The 15420-nt window shown below is 45.4% G+C and overlaps 1 protein-coding gene across 5 annotated transcripts in view; it reads right to left on the bottom strand.

The window, feature by feature from the left end:
* The window catches only part of LOC129860448 (agrin-like), a 368127-nt gene that overhangs the window by 132272 nt on the left and 220435 nt on the right, over window positions 1-15420 (bottom strand). For all 5 annotated transcript variants that reach the window (XM_055930837.1, XM_055930838.1, XM_055930840.1 and 2 more), the window contains 3 exons: window positions 13058-13282; window positions 11415-11639; window positions 5231-5437 (listed from right to left, as the gene is read on the bottom strand). In XM_055930837.1, coding sequence (XP_055786812.1) covers window positions 5231-5437; window positions 11415-11639; window positions 13058-13282 — 657 coding nt within the window. The remainder of the gene's footprint in view (window positions 1-5230; window positions 5438-11414; window positions 11640-13057; window positions 13283-15420) is intronic.

Here is a 15420-nt window from a genome sequence, read left to right as displayed (position 1 = left end):
TTAGACTACCAATAGATCAGGGTTCTAACTCCCCCTTGTGATAGTGTGGTGCAATGACAGAATGCCACCATCTACCACTAAATGTTGCAGCATAAGCTCATAACTTTTAAAGGAAGAACCACTGTACAAAGATGAGCTCCTCCATCTCATGACGTGTATATGTACAGAGGAGAGAGGAGAGGTGGAGGAGAGGAAGGAAGGAAGGTAAAGCAGGCCACCAAACAGCAGATGGGCATCACTGGCATGGTGGTCCACACAGAAGGCACACAACACATACATTGTGAGAGAGGAAGAGGAGGGAGGGAGGGAGGGAGGGAGGGAGGGAGGGAGGGAGGGAGGGAGGGAGGGAGGGAGGGGTGCAACAGACAGGGTAAGGGGAGAGGTGGCTCACCAAAGCAGAACCCTGCTATACCCATAAGGCCTGGTGACTGCTGCAACTCTGCCACTACTGAAACACACACACACACCCTCATCACCACACACACACACACACACACACTTCAGTCCGCTATGGGTCACGTTAAATATAATCCCTAGTACCCCTGCCATACCGTCAACCTGACTCCCAGAGCAACTACACTAATTAGATTCATTACCAAACATCACTGGAGGTCCTCGCTGGGTTTAATAGCTACTCAGCCTATTATTGTTGATGAGCATAATCACAGCCAGCGACTAGTGTTGTCGCATGGCGGAGATGCTAATCAAATAAACATGCAAATGATAAATATTCACCAGAGAGGCTTGTGTATATGCCATTTAGCAGACACTTCTTTATCCAAAGCGACTTACAGTCATACGTGCATACAGGGTGTCACCGTAGGCGCACTTTTCTCCCCAGTTCTCCTCCTTCGCCGAAGCTCTTTGTCAATGACAATGTCTCTCTGGCTGAGTGATTCTCCGTTAACCTCAGGGAGGAGAGTGCGTGTGTGAATGTGCACACACACACACACACACATACGCATGTACACATACACACACACAAACAATGAGACAATATTGCACCGCTCTCAAATGGTATTCAAACCAATTATCTAACCATCTGACTAAGTACTTCACTGTCTGTCTGTGTGTCTGTCTGTGATCCGCTGTACCATCTAATGTGTCCCTGTCTCGCAGCAGTAAAAGCTTTCTTTGAGCGCTCTGGGTTAAGGCAGACACATCTTAAGCCCCTTAGACTTTTTTCATCTGAGCACCTGGGGAACGCTATGACCTGGCCACTCACAATCCACCGCCATTCATCTTTAAAGTGGCTATCTCATGAGAGACTGACCTCGAACACGTTCCCGTGGAAGACCATATGGGCTTATATATCAAAACAGGGCCGCATTGTCTTTTTCAGCTTGTAAGATGGTTGTGTCCAATGCTCCTCAAATTTTTTACGGCACTGGCCACGTTTCAGGTCTTGAATGTTTTGCAACTCCCAGCGCACGTTTACTGTGAACACTGAGGCTGTACCCGCTTTAAGTTACAGTTTTAACAGTGGTCAAGTAGGCTACTGTGGCTATTTGATCATAATGTAGGTCTACCAGAGTTGCCTACCATCAAAAACAATTGAGAACATGCATCCCATAACATGTTAACATGGAAAGAGCTGTTACATCATTCAGCCTACATTAGCAGCCAATGTGTGGTGTTCAATGTAGACCTACATTCCATGAGACTTTTGAAAAAAAAACATGCAGGGCTTGACATTAACCTGTTCATCCACTTGTCCTTCAGACAAGGAGGTGACTGAAAATGTTGTTGGGTCGTTTGGTGCAAGAAACCGCTTTACAAAATAAAATGCATTATTATTCCCATACCATTACTACAGAGAATCAGACAAATTATGCTACCCTCTGCTACTTAGCTTATTCAAGCCTGTCTGAAAATACAACACTGCCCCTTTAAGACAAAAATAAAGCTCTTTACCCGACTCGCTTTTCAAAGATGTCTAGAAAAGTGTACGTTTTGTGCTCTTGTAGGAAGAAATCACTCCCCTATTGCTGACTACTAATGATCTATACATGGGCTAATAACTCACTAACCAGCAAAATAATATAAACAAAACGAACACGTGGTTACACGCAGCTCTTGCTTTGATCTCAAAACAAACGCATCTACTCATGACCACAGCTGTAAACACAGTCCAGTTCTAAGTAAATGGCACAGATCCATCTTTGGCAATGGTCTATTTGCATATAGGCCTACTGCAGCTGTGATTGGTTATGCCGCACCGGTCTGAGTAGTTTGTTTTGGTATGCTGCATTGAAAGTGGCAACTATTGTGTTGATTCGATCACAATTGCCACGTTAAAGGGAAACATTGATAGTGTTAACTAACAGGAAAAACTCAACAAACTTGAGTTAAGTTCAATCTGGTGCTTCTCTCCGTGGGCTGATATTTCTTCTGCGCTTTGCCCAGCAGTCCCAGGGGAGCAGCGCAACGGTCTCGGGCTACTGCTTGCAGCACAAGCAGCTTAGAGGGAACATTGGTTGTGTCCAGTATGATTAGGGAAGTTTGTGCCCCCCCCCCATAGGGGACAAGTGGCCCTTGAGGGATACAAAGAGTGAAAGGGCGGATGACAGTCACATTAGGGGGGTTGTCACCACACTCACGATTAGGTGTCATACATGGAAATATTTTCAGCCCTCCATATGGCTTGTGGCGTGACTGATCGATAAACTAGCGCCATCTCACGCCCAATAAGAGAGGAGTGTGAGTGGGTTTGGGCTAGCGACAGCCATGGCACCCCATCGTCCCATTTTTTCGCTCTCCATCCATCCCACGGTCGACGCTCTTAGAGCTCTCGGGAAGTGACAAAAGGCTGGCCAGTTCCATTCAGCAGACGATGGAGACTGAACCACTTCAGGCTTATTGGGGTGCATGTAGAAGACTGTACACACACCATGAACGCCAGAACAGCAGCTGGATGGGAGGACTACAGATGAAAAAGGACAGCAGGGACCCTCTCTTCTGCACTGTGTGTGTGTGTGCTTGCGATCACTATACAGTTCTGATGTACAGTAAGTGATTTGAAGTATGTTTTAGACTGCCATTGAAGTTAGCAGGGGACTGTGGTTCCCAGAGGTGGCATGTGGTTTGGCCCAGTAAGGATGACTCAAGCTCCTTTGTGGAGTGTGTGTGTTGTGGTTAGGATGGAAGTACGGTGTGAGACAATGGCTGCCACGGTCACAGTGATGAGAGATAGCGTGTCCTCTGCTGCCTGCCACGTGGCACAGCTGTAACTGTAACCTGTCCTCTGATTGTGCTATTGATCGCTTCGTGACAAGGAGGCCATTTAGACACAGACACCGTCACATACAAAACAGCTGCACACACACACACACACACACACACACACACACACACACACACACACACACACACACACACACACACACACACACACACACACACACACACACACACACACACACACACACACACACACACACACACACACACACACACACACACACACGCACACACCCTCTCACACATACTCCCCCCACAACTAAACCAACAGCCCCAGCACCTCACTCCTCTCCTTTTGATGTTGAATTCAATCTGAAAGGAGATTTAAATCTAACTCTCATCACGTCGTCAAGCAAATATGCAAATGTCAATAGAAACGCGTTGAAAAACGTACTGTAACTCGCCACCGGGCTAAAATACGTCGAAAAGAGTGGTGATCGTTTACTTTGTCAGAAATAATTAAATAATAAATAAAAAAACATAAGCACGGCAGACAGTTCACATGTTAATTTATGCGTGACAAAAAGACAGGGGGAGAGATGAGAAAAAAAACTATGCTAATGAGTTGCACCATGATACTGCGAAGCCATGCTTCAACGTCACCCCGCCGAGTACAACTTAGTATTCAGATAACCAACCGGAGTGAGATAGAGATATCTGTCTGAGGAGAACTAGAGAGGAGTTTTGCTACAGAACGACTGTGGCCCCCGCATTTAGCTCGTCTATCGAATGCAGACACTCTACATCAGGGGTAGACTATCTATACCCTGTGAGAACCACTGTGGGTGCAGGTTTTTACTCTGGCCAAGCAGTAACACACCCACGATTCTACAAAATCAACTCATCGTAGTTTTCGATCAAGGCTTTGATTTGCTGAATCGCGTGTGTTACCGCTTGGCAGGAGCAAAGGCCTGCATCTGTGCCAGATGGCCTTCACAGCGGTATAGTTTCCCCACCGCTGATCTAATTCTACATCTACAAACTAGTCAATTGATTATATGAAGTTGAGAGACCTAGTCAGCAGGCACTTATAGGCATTGGGCATAGCTAAAGTCAGTGCCTGGGTGGCAAGGGAGAGGTTGGGCATAGGGCAGGGGGGAGGGTCTACATGCAGTCTACCATGCTAGGGTAGCAGGGAACCATCATAGGCTGAGGGTTGAGGGAAAAGGGGGTTGGGAGATGGGAAAGGGGTTAACACAACAAAACACAGCACTGGGAAGAAGAGGAGCTCCCCAACCTCACGGACGGACGCTTTCTTCCTCCCGCAGACACAGTAGGGCTGCAAGGAGGGTGCACAGAGGAGAGACAAGAGCGACAGCTTGGAGTGTTGGGAGAGAGAACGTACTACTCCGTTATCGAGAGAGAGAGAGAGTGAGAGGGAGCGAGAAAGGGAAAAGAAAAAGAAAGAGAAAAGAGAAAGAGGAAGAGAAAGGAGAAAGACAACCACCCCTGTTTAGTCCAATTGGAGGAGAGTCTCTGACCCCCAAAGTGGTCAGTGTCCATCAGAGGTCAAAGGTTGAACTCTCCCCTGCTGAAGTGAGGGGTGTGTCCCGACAGACAGACAGAGGCACTGAAATAGAAAGAATACCTGTTGAAAAAGGAAGCCACACAGACAGAAAAGAGACAGACGGAGACAGACAGGCAAGACACAAATTTGTGTTGTGAAGAGAGAGAGAGAAACCATTGAAGTGGAAGACTGACACTACCGGGAAGGTAGGAGGACATGAACGAAACATGAAGGCTGTTGTGTTTCATGTGTCACGTGATGGCGGAGCGTGACGGGCATGAGGTAGATGGGGGATGAATGGAAACGTGGTGGTCATGGTAACTTATTGTCTTTTCGCTTTTTCACCTCCCCTCCCACCACAGACAAGTCAAGAGACAGACAGAACAAACACACATACAGTACTTACACAGGACAGGAGGAGCCAACCAGAGTGAGACAGAGAGAGAAAGACCAGAGGCTTCTCCCCTAGAGGACCTGACTCACCACACGGGCCTTGCTGCTTGACGGGGATGTGGGCTTTAGCCAGGCACTCGGCCCGTCGCCGCTCACAGTCGTTGACGTAGCTGCGTCCGTCTTTGCCGCACAGCGGCTTGTAGGTCCCGTCGCACTGGATAGGCTCGCAGGAGCAGCGCACGCCTAGACGTTCCACCTGGCACACGCCATTGAACTTGCACTCCACCTTGCACATCTCTGCAAAATGGACGAGGGACATTGTTGTTTCTTGTTTTTAATGTTTAATTGTCCTCTGTAAAGCATGTTAAGACGTTGTGATAGTGGACTTAAAATAAAATGTGACTTGAAATGTGATGCAGCAAATCAGTAGACGAATCGAGGCAATCTTAGAGAAGGTTGAGGCACCTTCAGAGCTTCAAATTCATTATGTTCTCTATCACTGGATCAAATGTGTACATGAATTCAATTTGGAGCCATTCCTCTCTTTCTCTTTCCTGTAAAGTGGTCATGCTATGCTGGAACCTAATTACGGAGCTGCATTCTCTGGGAGTCGAACATAAGAGGGTGGAACTATATGATGTCGTTGATCTACATTTCAAATGAAATGACTGTTGAAATACATTTTAGAAAACAAAAAAACTATTATGCCTATCCATTTCACTTCAGTAAAAGACAGATAGAGAATGGGTTCTCGATCGAGAACTAAATAAATTCACAGGAACACACAGTGCTAAGGCTTCTACTGAGAAGTTGGAAGTCCCATATGTATCCACATAAGAGCGGTCTTTATCTGTACTCAAGCTTGACTACAAAATATTGCTAACAAAAGAGAGTCAGTGTGTTGCAGGGCAGAAACTGAGAATTATTTGAAGCACAAAACCACAGTTGTCTGTAGTAGAGTGCATCACACCATGAGCCTTGGTCTTTAACTCTATGGGGAGTCTCAGATGTGTGGAGATGAGGTGAGAGCAGAAAAGCTACAGCCGTGGTGGTGGTCCACTGAAGCCCCTATCACACAACAGGAACATTGGATTTCTTCAGATTGGTATCATCTATGATGATGATGGCGCCGGAGGAGATGGCTGACGTTTTACGGGCTCCTAACCAATTGTGCTATTGTGTGTTTTTTTGTGTGTTATTTGTCATTTATTTTGTACATAATGTTTCTGCCACCGTCTCTTACGACCGAAAAGAGCTTCTGGATATCAGGACAGTGATTACTCACCTCGAACTGGATGAAGATTCTTTATTTAACCTGTTGAGGATGGGGGCGCTGTTGTGACTATTTATGCTAATCGTGTAATTTTTGAAACGGCTTCCCACAAAGTTCTTGATCGTACAATATGCATATTATTATTATTATTGGATAGAAAACAGTCTATAGTTTCTATAGGAGTTGAAATTTTGTCTCTAAGTGGAACAGAGCCCATTCTACAGCAATTTCCCTGACATGGAGTCAGATTTCAGAAATGTTGGCCACTGTTCTGGAGTCAGTTAAAAGGGCACTGTTATTGCTATGACTATACGGACACTGCTTACGTCTTCCCCTGGATGCCTTTACGTGATGACGATTTGAATGGGGTCGATTGCGCGTTCACAGGCACTATAAATTAAAAAACCCTGTAGCTAGCAAGTCTTTTCTTGGTGCGTAACGCGCGTGGAGGACACCGACCCGCTCCTGTTCCAAGCGTTAGTTTAGCCTGTTATATTTCTCCGGTCATCTTTTTACTCGTTATAGGAGTTAAAAACATCATAAGGTAGTTAATTTAAAGCGTTTTATAGCAATTTATATCCGTTTAGTGCGATTTTGGGACATTTATTTTTGAAACGCTGTGAATAGCTGGGCACGCTTTTCAGTTCATCCCGAACGCAGTTGGCATTTCCACATGGCAAGAGGACAGCTTTCCACCAAAAGACGATTACTCCCAAGAAAGGATCCTTTGCCCAAGATACTGATGGAAGAACAGCTCAAAGTAGGACATTTTTATTATGATAAATCGTGTTTCTGTCGAAAAATGTTAGTGGCTTAGGACGCCATGTTTTTTGACGTAGCTTCGCTTGGCGCAAACTGTATTGAAAAGTAAGGATAATTTAAAAAATGTAATTCCGCAATTGTATTAAGAATTAAATTGTCTATCAATCCCTGTCCACCCTATATTTTTTAGTCACGTTTATGAGTATTTATGTATAAGAGTAGATCACTGTCTAAGTGGCGCAAGGACATTTTCTGACCAGCTGAGCTACATTTCACATTGTCTAACCATGATTTTGGTGGCTAAATATAAACATTTTCGATCAAACTCTATATGGATTGTGTAATATGATGTTACAGGAGTGTCATCGGAAGAATTCTGAGAAGGTTAGTGAAAAAATTAATATCTTTTGGCGATGTTGACTTTTATCGCTCACTTTGGCTAGAATCAATGCTGGGCTGCTATGTGCTATGTGCTATGCTAATATAACGATTTATTGTGTTTTCGCTGTAAGACACTTAGAAAATCTGAAATATTGTCTGTATTCACAGGATCTGTGTCTTTCGATTTGTGTATGCTGTGTATTTTTACGAAATGTTTGATGATTAGTAAGTAGGTAAACACGTTGCTCTAAGTAGCTTTTCTATTCCATTTGTGACGGTGGGTGCAATTGTAACCTATGCCATCTACCTGAAATATGCACTTTTTTCTAACAAAACCTATCCCATACCATAAATATGTTATCAGACTGTCATCTGATGAGTTTTTTTGTTGGTTAGGGGCTATAAATATCTTAGTTTAGCCGAATTGGTGATAGCTACTGGTGTTGGTGGACAAATAAAAGATGGTGGATTATGCTAATGTGTTTTTAGGTAATAGATGTACATCTTTACATATTGTGTCTTCCCTGTAAAACATTTTAAAAATCAGACATGTTGACTGGATTCACAAGATCTGTGTCTTTCATTAGCTGTATTGGACTTTAATGTGTGAAAGTTAAATATTTTAAAAAAATATTTTTTTTGAATTTCGCGGCACTGGTTTTTCAGTGGGGGTGGGGGGGGAGTGCCGCTAGCGGCACACTCATCCTAGACAGGTTAACGAGTCGGACGCAAAGGATTTAGTTCAGACAATCGACAAGGCCCAAATCCCTGTCATTCACATGAAGAAGAGACGGAGATCACCTTGTAAGGATCCGACAGCGAGTGTGTAATCTGCCTTTACCATTGGTGCTATTAGCCAATGTGCAATCATTGGGTAATAAAATGGATGAGCTCCAATCAAGACTATCCTACCAACGGGACATTAAAAACTGTAATATCTTATGTTTCACCGAGTCATGGCTAAACGACGACATGAATAACATACAGCTGGCTGGGTTTTCGGTCCATCAGGAAGACAGAACAGCTGCCTCTGGTAAGACAAGGGGTGGCGGTACGTGTTTATTTGTAAATAACAGCTGGTGCACAAAATCGAAAATTAAGGAAGACTCAAGGTTTTGCTGGCCAGAGGTAGAGTATCTCATGATAAGCTGTAGACCACACTATTTACCAGTCTATTTACCACCACAAACCGATGCTGGCACTAAGACGGCTCTCAACGAGCTGTATAAGACCATAAGCAAACAAGGAAATGCTCATCGCCAGAGGTTGTGCTCCTAGTGGCCAGGGACTTTAATGCAGGCAAACTTAAATCAATTTTACCTCATTTCCACCAACATGTCACATGTGCAACCAGAGGGGAAAACAGTTGATACCATCTTTACTCCACACACAGAGATGCATAAAAAGCTCTCCCTCGCCCTCCATTTGGAAAATCTGACCATAACTCTATCCTCCTTGTTCCTGCTTACAAGCAAAAACTAAAGCAGGAAGTACCAGTGACTCGCTCAATAAGGAAGTGGTCAGGTGATGCAGATTCTAAGCTACAGGAGTGTTTTGCTAGCACAGACTGGAATATGTTCCGGGATCATTCAGATGGCATTGAGGAATACAAAATGTCAGTCACTGGCTTCATCAATAAGTGCATTGATGACATCATCCCCACAGTGACGGTACGTACCCCCAGCCAGAAGCCATAGATTACAGGCAACATCTGCACTGAGCTAAAGGGTAGAGCTGCCGCTTTCAAGGAGCGAGACATTAACCCAGATGTTTATAAGAAATCCCGCTATGCTATCCGACAAACCATCAAACAGGCAAAGCGTCAATACAGGACTAAGATTGAATCGTACTACACCGGCTCCGATGCTAGTCGGATGTTGCAGGGCTTGCAAACTATTACGGACTACAAAAGGAAGCACAGTGACACGAGCATACCAGACGAGCTAAATAACCTCTATGCTCGCTTTAAGGAAAGCAACACTGAAGCATGCATGAGAGCATCAGCTGTTCCGGACGACTGTGTGATCACACTCTCCGTAGCCGATGTGAGTAAGAGCTTTAAACAGGTCAACATTCACAAGGCCGCAGGGCCAGACAGATTACCAGGACGTGTACTTTGAGCATGCACTGAGCAACTGGCAAGTGTCCTCACATTTTCAACCTGTCCCTGACCAAGTCTGTAATACCAACATGTTTCAAGCAGACCACCGTAGTTCCTGTACCCAAGAACACCAGGCTAACCTGCCAAAATGACTACCGACCCGTAGCACTCACGTCTGTAGCCATGAAGTGCTTTGAAGGCTGGTCATGGCTCACATCAACACCATTATCCCAGAAACCTTAGACCGACTTCAATTTGCATACCGCCCCAACAGATCCACAGATGATGCAATCTCTATTGCACTCCACGCTGCTCTTTCCCACTTGGACAAAAGGAACACATACGTGAGAATACTATTCGTTGACTACAGCTCAGCGTTCAACACCATAATGCTCTCAAAGCTCATTACTAAGCTAAGGACCCTGGGACTAAACACCTCCCTCTGCAACTGGATCCTGGACATTCCTGATGAGCCACCTCCCAGGTGGTGAGGGTAGGTAACAACACATCTGCCATGCTGATCCTCAACACGGGGGCCCCTCAGGGGTGTGTGCTCAGTCCGCTCCTGTACTCCCTGTTCACCCATGACTGCATGGCCAAGCACGACTCCAACACCATCATTAAGTTTGCTGACGATACATCAGTAATAGGCCTGATCACTGACAACGATGAGACAGCCTATAGGGAGGACGTCAGAGACCTGGCAGTGTGGTACCAGGATAACAACCTCTCCCTAAACGTGATCAAGACAAAGGAGATGATTGTGTACTACAGGAAAAGGAGAACAGAGCACAACTCCATTTTCATCGACGGGCCTGTAGTGGAGCAGGTTGAGAGCTTCAAGTTCCTTGGTATCCACTTCACCAACAAACTATCATAGTCCAAACACAGCAAGATAGTCGTGAAAAAGGTCACGACAATGACTATTCCCCCTCAGGAAACTGAAAATAGTTGGCATGGGTCCTCAGATCCTCAAAATGTTTAACAGCCGCACCATTAAGAGCATCATGTCTAGTTGCATCACCGCCTGGTATGGCAACTGGTCGGCCTTCGACCGCAAGTCACTGCAGAGGGTAGTGCGTACGGCCTAGTACATCACTGGAACCAAGCTTCCTGCCATCCAGGACCTCTATACCAGGCGGTGTTTGAGGAAAGCCCTAAAAATTGGTAAAGACTCCAGCCAGCCTAGTCATAGACTGTTCTCCTTGCTACCGCATGGCAAGTGGTACCGGAGCGCTAAGTCTAGGTCCAAAAGGCTTAACTGCTTCTACACCCAAGCCATAAGACTCCTGAACAGCTAATCAAATGGCTACCTAGACGATAACCGATGCCCTCACACATTGACTTTGTACTGGTACCCCCTGTATAAAGCCTCACTAATGATATTCTATTGTTGCTCCTTCATTTTTTTTTTTTTTTTTACACTTTATTTTAGTAAATACTTTCTTAACATTTATTTTTCTTAAAATTGCATTGTTGGTTAAGGAATTGTAAGTAAACATTTCACTGTAAGGTCTACCACACCTGTTGTATTTGGCACGTGACAAATACAATTGGATTTTATTTGATCTACTGTAACCTGACTGTGCAGTAAACCTGACAGTGCAGATAGCCCAGATAAGCCTTTGTGAGCTTTTATCAAGCAAACCATCTGGTGTCATGCATGTAACACAACACAGCCCGTAAAGAACTTGGTAAGTTATCTATCAGTCATGGCAGTGCGGTTCGTGTGTGCGTGCATGAACGTGCTGGCTCACCTTGTTTCTTGCAGCGGCCCGGGTGGATCTTCCTGAGGTCAATGCCCTTCTGCATGCCCGTCCTCGTCATATGGCACTCGCTCTCGTACGTCTGGCTGTCGCTGGCGCACAGTGGCTCATTGACGGGTGGGCAGGACTCCGGAGAGGCAAAGGTCAGGGGCTGGCGGGTACGTGGCTCCACCCGGCATGCCACGTTCAGACTGTTCTCGCTGTCTTTGCAGGGGTCTATGAACAGGGGAGAGAAAGAGAGAGGTTAGTGGCAGGACATGGTTATCCATCACCAGTGATATGCTGGAGATAGGCCTATTACCAATACGGGCTGCCCTAGAAAGGCAAAGTGCAAAGCCAAGAAGCCCATGGATCTAAGAGGACGACAGGCTGGCAGCTGGCGCTGGTGGCCATATCAACTGTAATCATAATGGAACTGGGGAGATGCTTATTGAAATAGGAGCTGTTTGCCTGCTCAACTTCGTCTCATCTCTCTACACAGTCTTGTATAGAGCAAGGGGACAAAAAGGATTTATGTACCTCTGCGCCGCATTAAAACACTGCCAAGCTGCGAGCAAGTCATTCGAAACACCACCGTGGAGGATGAGACCAAAAGGACAGAGAGAGAGAAAGGGAGAGAAAAGGCCCTGGCTCGAGAAACAAAGAGCGACAACAGGAACACAAACGTGACAATGGTAGCTTGACTTCCACAGCCCGGGCTGGGCAGGTAGGACAACAACAGGGCCAACGCCAGCAACACATTGCCAAGGTCAGTTATTGTAGGGATTGTGTATATTAGCACAATGGAATCGCTAACACAGGAGGATATAAAGTGTGGGACCATTACCAACAGTTTTTTTTTTGCAAAAATACCTGACACCAGAAATGCAATGATGCAACACAAGCCCAGCTATTATCCCATTTGCAAAAACCATTACCTCCCATTAACACACCAGCACGGCTTCCAAGAGGCAATTAGACATACAGACAGACCGTGGAGGTGCTGGCTAGCCTAGCCCCAGCTGTATATATAAAGCATCACCATTTGTCTGACGCTGGCGAGCCAGTTGAGACAGCCAAAGCTTGGGCAGAATCGTTCAGGAAGATTTAGGGGCCCACCGGGCCAGCTCTCCTAAAGACCCAGGCCTCCCCCCTGGGGGTAAGGCAACATGGAGCCTGGTCTCACCGGCTTGGAATGGATATATATTCGAGCCGTCCTCTGGGGGCCTGAGACTCCATCTCCCTTCCATTCTGTAGTCTCTCAGGGTCTCACTTTTGGGACGCTAGTTTGTCTGGTTAGCTCTATCTGGCTCTTTCGCTCGGCGCGAATGTCTCAAAGTCAGACGTCCTCAGGAGACAACGACCAAAACAAACAGCGGGTGACACAAAACAACTCTCGAACTGGCCAGCACTAAAAACAAGTGGCTTTGTTTGTCAACAGTGAATAATCCACACAGCTGGAAGAGTTTGCATGAAGAAAAAAAAGCTATGAATTTGAAAACCAGTCACATGATGTCAGAGAGATAGAAGACAATGAAACTCCAGAGGGATGTGAAGAGAGAGCGAAAGAAAAAAAGAAGCAAAAAAGAAAGAAAGAACAAAAGAAAGGAGGGAGAGGGAGGGAGGGTAGATGAGAAGTATATGAGGGGACTCACTGCAGTATCCCTGGTGCTGCAGTCGGAAGTTCTTCTGGGTGTGGCAGGCTTGCTTGTAGAGCTCGCACTCGTTGCGGTAGTCTTGGCCGTCACTGCCACACACCACCTGCTCGGGCTTACCGTCGCAGCTCAGCGGGCACATGCACTTGGCCGACAAGGAGTCCGATGACTGGATGCAGGTGCTGCCGTAGCTGCAGGTCACCTCACTGCACGGGTCCTCCAGGGCTGCAGGGAGGGAGGTATTAGGTATTAGGATTTGTGTGTGTGTGTGGGGGGGGGGGGGGGGGGTTCTTCTACCTTTGTGCGGACCTAAAATCCCCAAAAGTCCCCGTAAGGATAGTTAAACAAGGAAAACTCTCCCTCGTAGGGACATTTATCACATCCCGATGAGGACAAAGGCTAGGGTTATGAGTTAGGTTTAGGGTTGCGGGTTAAAGTTAGGGTTATGGGAAAGGTTTAGGGAAAATAGGATTTTGAATTGAAGTTAATTTTAGGTCCCCATGAGGATAGAACAAAATGTGTGTGTGTATGTGTGTGCTTGAGGGTGGGGGGAGTGTTGTCTATGGGTTATGCAGGAGCACTTGACTCTACTATCACAATTAGCCATCATCATGTCAACCCCGGTGGTCTTTAATTGACTGAAACATTGGTTGAAGATCCATTGAAAACACGTTGGAGAGTTCAAGAAGGCCAGGGAGCTACAGTGTCTACCATAAGTAGCACAACCATGTAAGCAAGTTCCATAGAGGTTTAAATACAAGATGTACACATGCTACCTTTTCACAACAGCGTGTCAGCCTATTTGTGTGCAGGTGGAAAAAGTGCAGTGGATGGGTTACTCTGGGCTGAAGAATTACATGACAGCCCCGACTAAGGATTCCCAGACGGTCATAGATGTCTGGCTGTACAAACAATGTGCATTCATTTGCTGTCGGCCAATTGAAGGAGATTTTGCATTCACAATACAATCTGAATTGCTATGCTTTAGCGTGCTCTTCTTCTGGCAGCTGAGGGGAGCCCCTGAATGTGTACTTTTCTGAAAAGAAGAAAGCAGTATTTCCCTATGGAGAACTTTGTTTCCAGCGACTTAATAAACACGACTGCCACTCCGGAGTGAATCATTCTGCCGATGTGAGTGGGTGGAACTTCTAATTTAGCGGACGTCTATTTTGGTATCTCATATTCTCGACAAAGTAGCGTCATCAGATGAAGACCCCCGATACATATTTATGACAGGCATTAAAACAAACACCCTCTATGCACCAGGGAAGTGGGGTTCCTCTGACAAGCGCCGAGACTCTCATTCCGTATGCACTGCCACTTTTGGAATAATGTATATCCGTGTGCAATATCCCTATTTTGTTGCAATGCTTTGTCTATGAATTTCACTTCAGGGACGGATGCTACGATATAGTAATCCACAAACCTTCAGCGTACCCTTTCTTGTTTTATCCCCCCCTATCTCCAATTAAAGAAAGTGTTATTCCTCTACTTCAGGCGATGTTTGTCTCAGAAGACTGTGCTCTACTTCTTCCGGTGGATCTTGGGCGTCGACTCTCGTCGCCTTAATGAGAGTCTAGGATCTGGGAGAGGGAAGAAGAGTGCTTTTTTTTCCTGTGCCGTCGGATCAAAGTCTCACACCTATCCCTCACATCTTGACATCTTTTGTTCTCTTTCTACCTCTCTCGTCTTCAAATTGTTTCTAGACACGGCGGAGTGGTGTCGCTAACGAACGTGTCTTTGTTTCAGTTCGAATTCGATGTGATACTGCAAATGGAGCTGGCCAACTGGTGACAGGTATTACCAACCAGAGTATGTGAGCGGAGCGGAGGCCATAATAGATTTTGGCCCAATAGGCCTGGCATATTTCCACATTCAAGGAGCTTTCCGTTTTGATTTGGTTATTTTGCTAAAAAACCTTTTGGCATACTTACAAGAAAAAAAATTATAAAACAACTTTATCCCATTTTATATGAGATTCTCCAACATTGGCTTTGATTAAATGTCCAATATACTCGCCCATGTGGACATTCTGTAAGAGTAATATATATGGGCAATTATTTGATGGTCCAACCGTATTTTGTCCCCTATCAACACTTTTTAAACTTTTGGTTCCAGACAGAATGACATAAGAAAGTAGTCAAGACGACTAGCTTGATTGAGCCTCCTCCTTGTATATCTCACTAGGTCAGGATATTTAAGCTTCATATATCCACTAGTTCCAATATATCTATGGCATTCGTGATTTCCTCAAGTGCATGTGCGTGATAGTTTGTAGTGTGATTTCCTTTATGGTCCATAGAGGTATTTAAAACAGTATTTATATTTATATTGGTATTATTATAATCTGCCACCATAATAAT

The sequence above is a fragment of the Salvelinus fontinalis genome, chromosome 8, assembly GCF_029448725.1.
Source record: "Salvelinus fontinalis isolate EN_2023a chromosome 8, ASM2944872v1, whole genome shotgun sequence".
NCBI lineage: Eukaryota > Metazoa > Chordata > Actinopteri > Salmoniformes > Salmonidae > Salvelinus > Salvelinus fontinalis.
The sequence above is the reverse complement of the archived record's forward strand: the minus strand, read 5'-3'. Positions and strand labels throughout refer to the sequence as shown.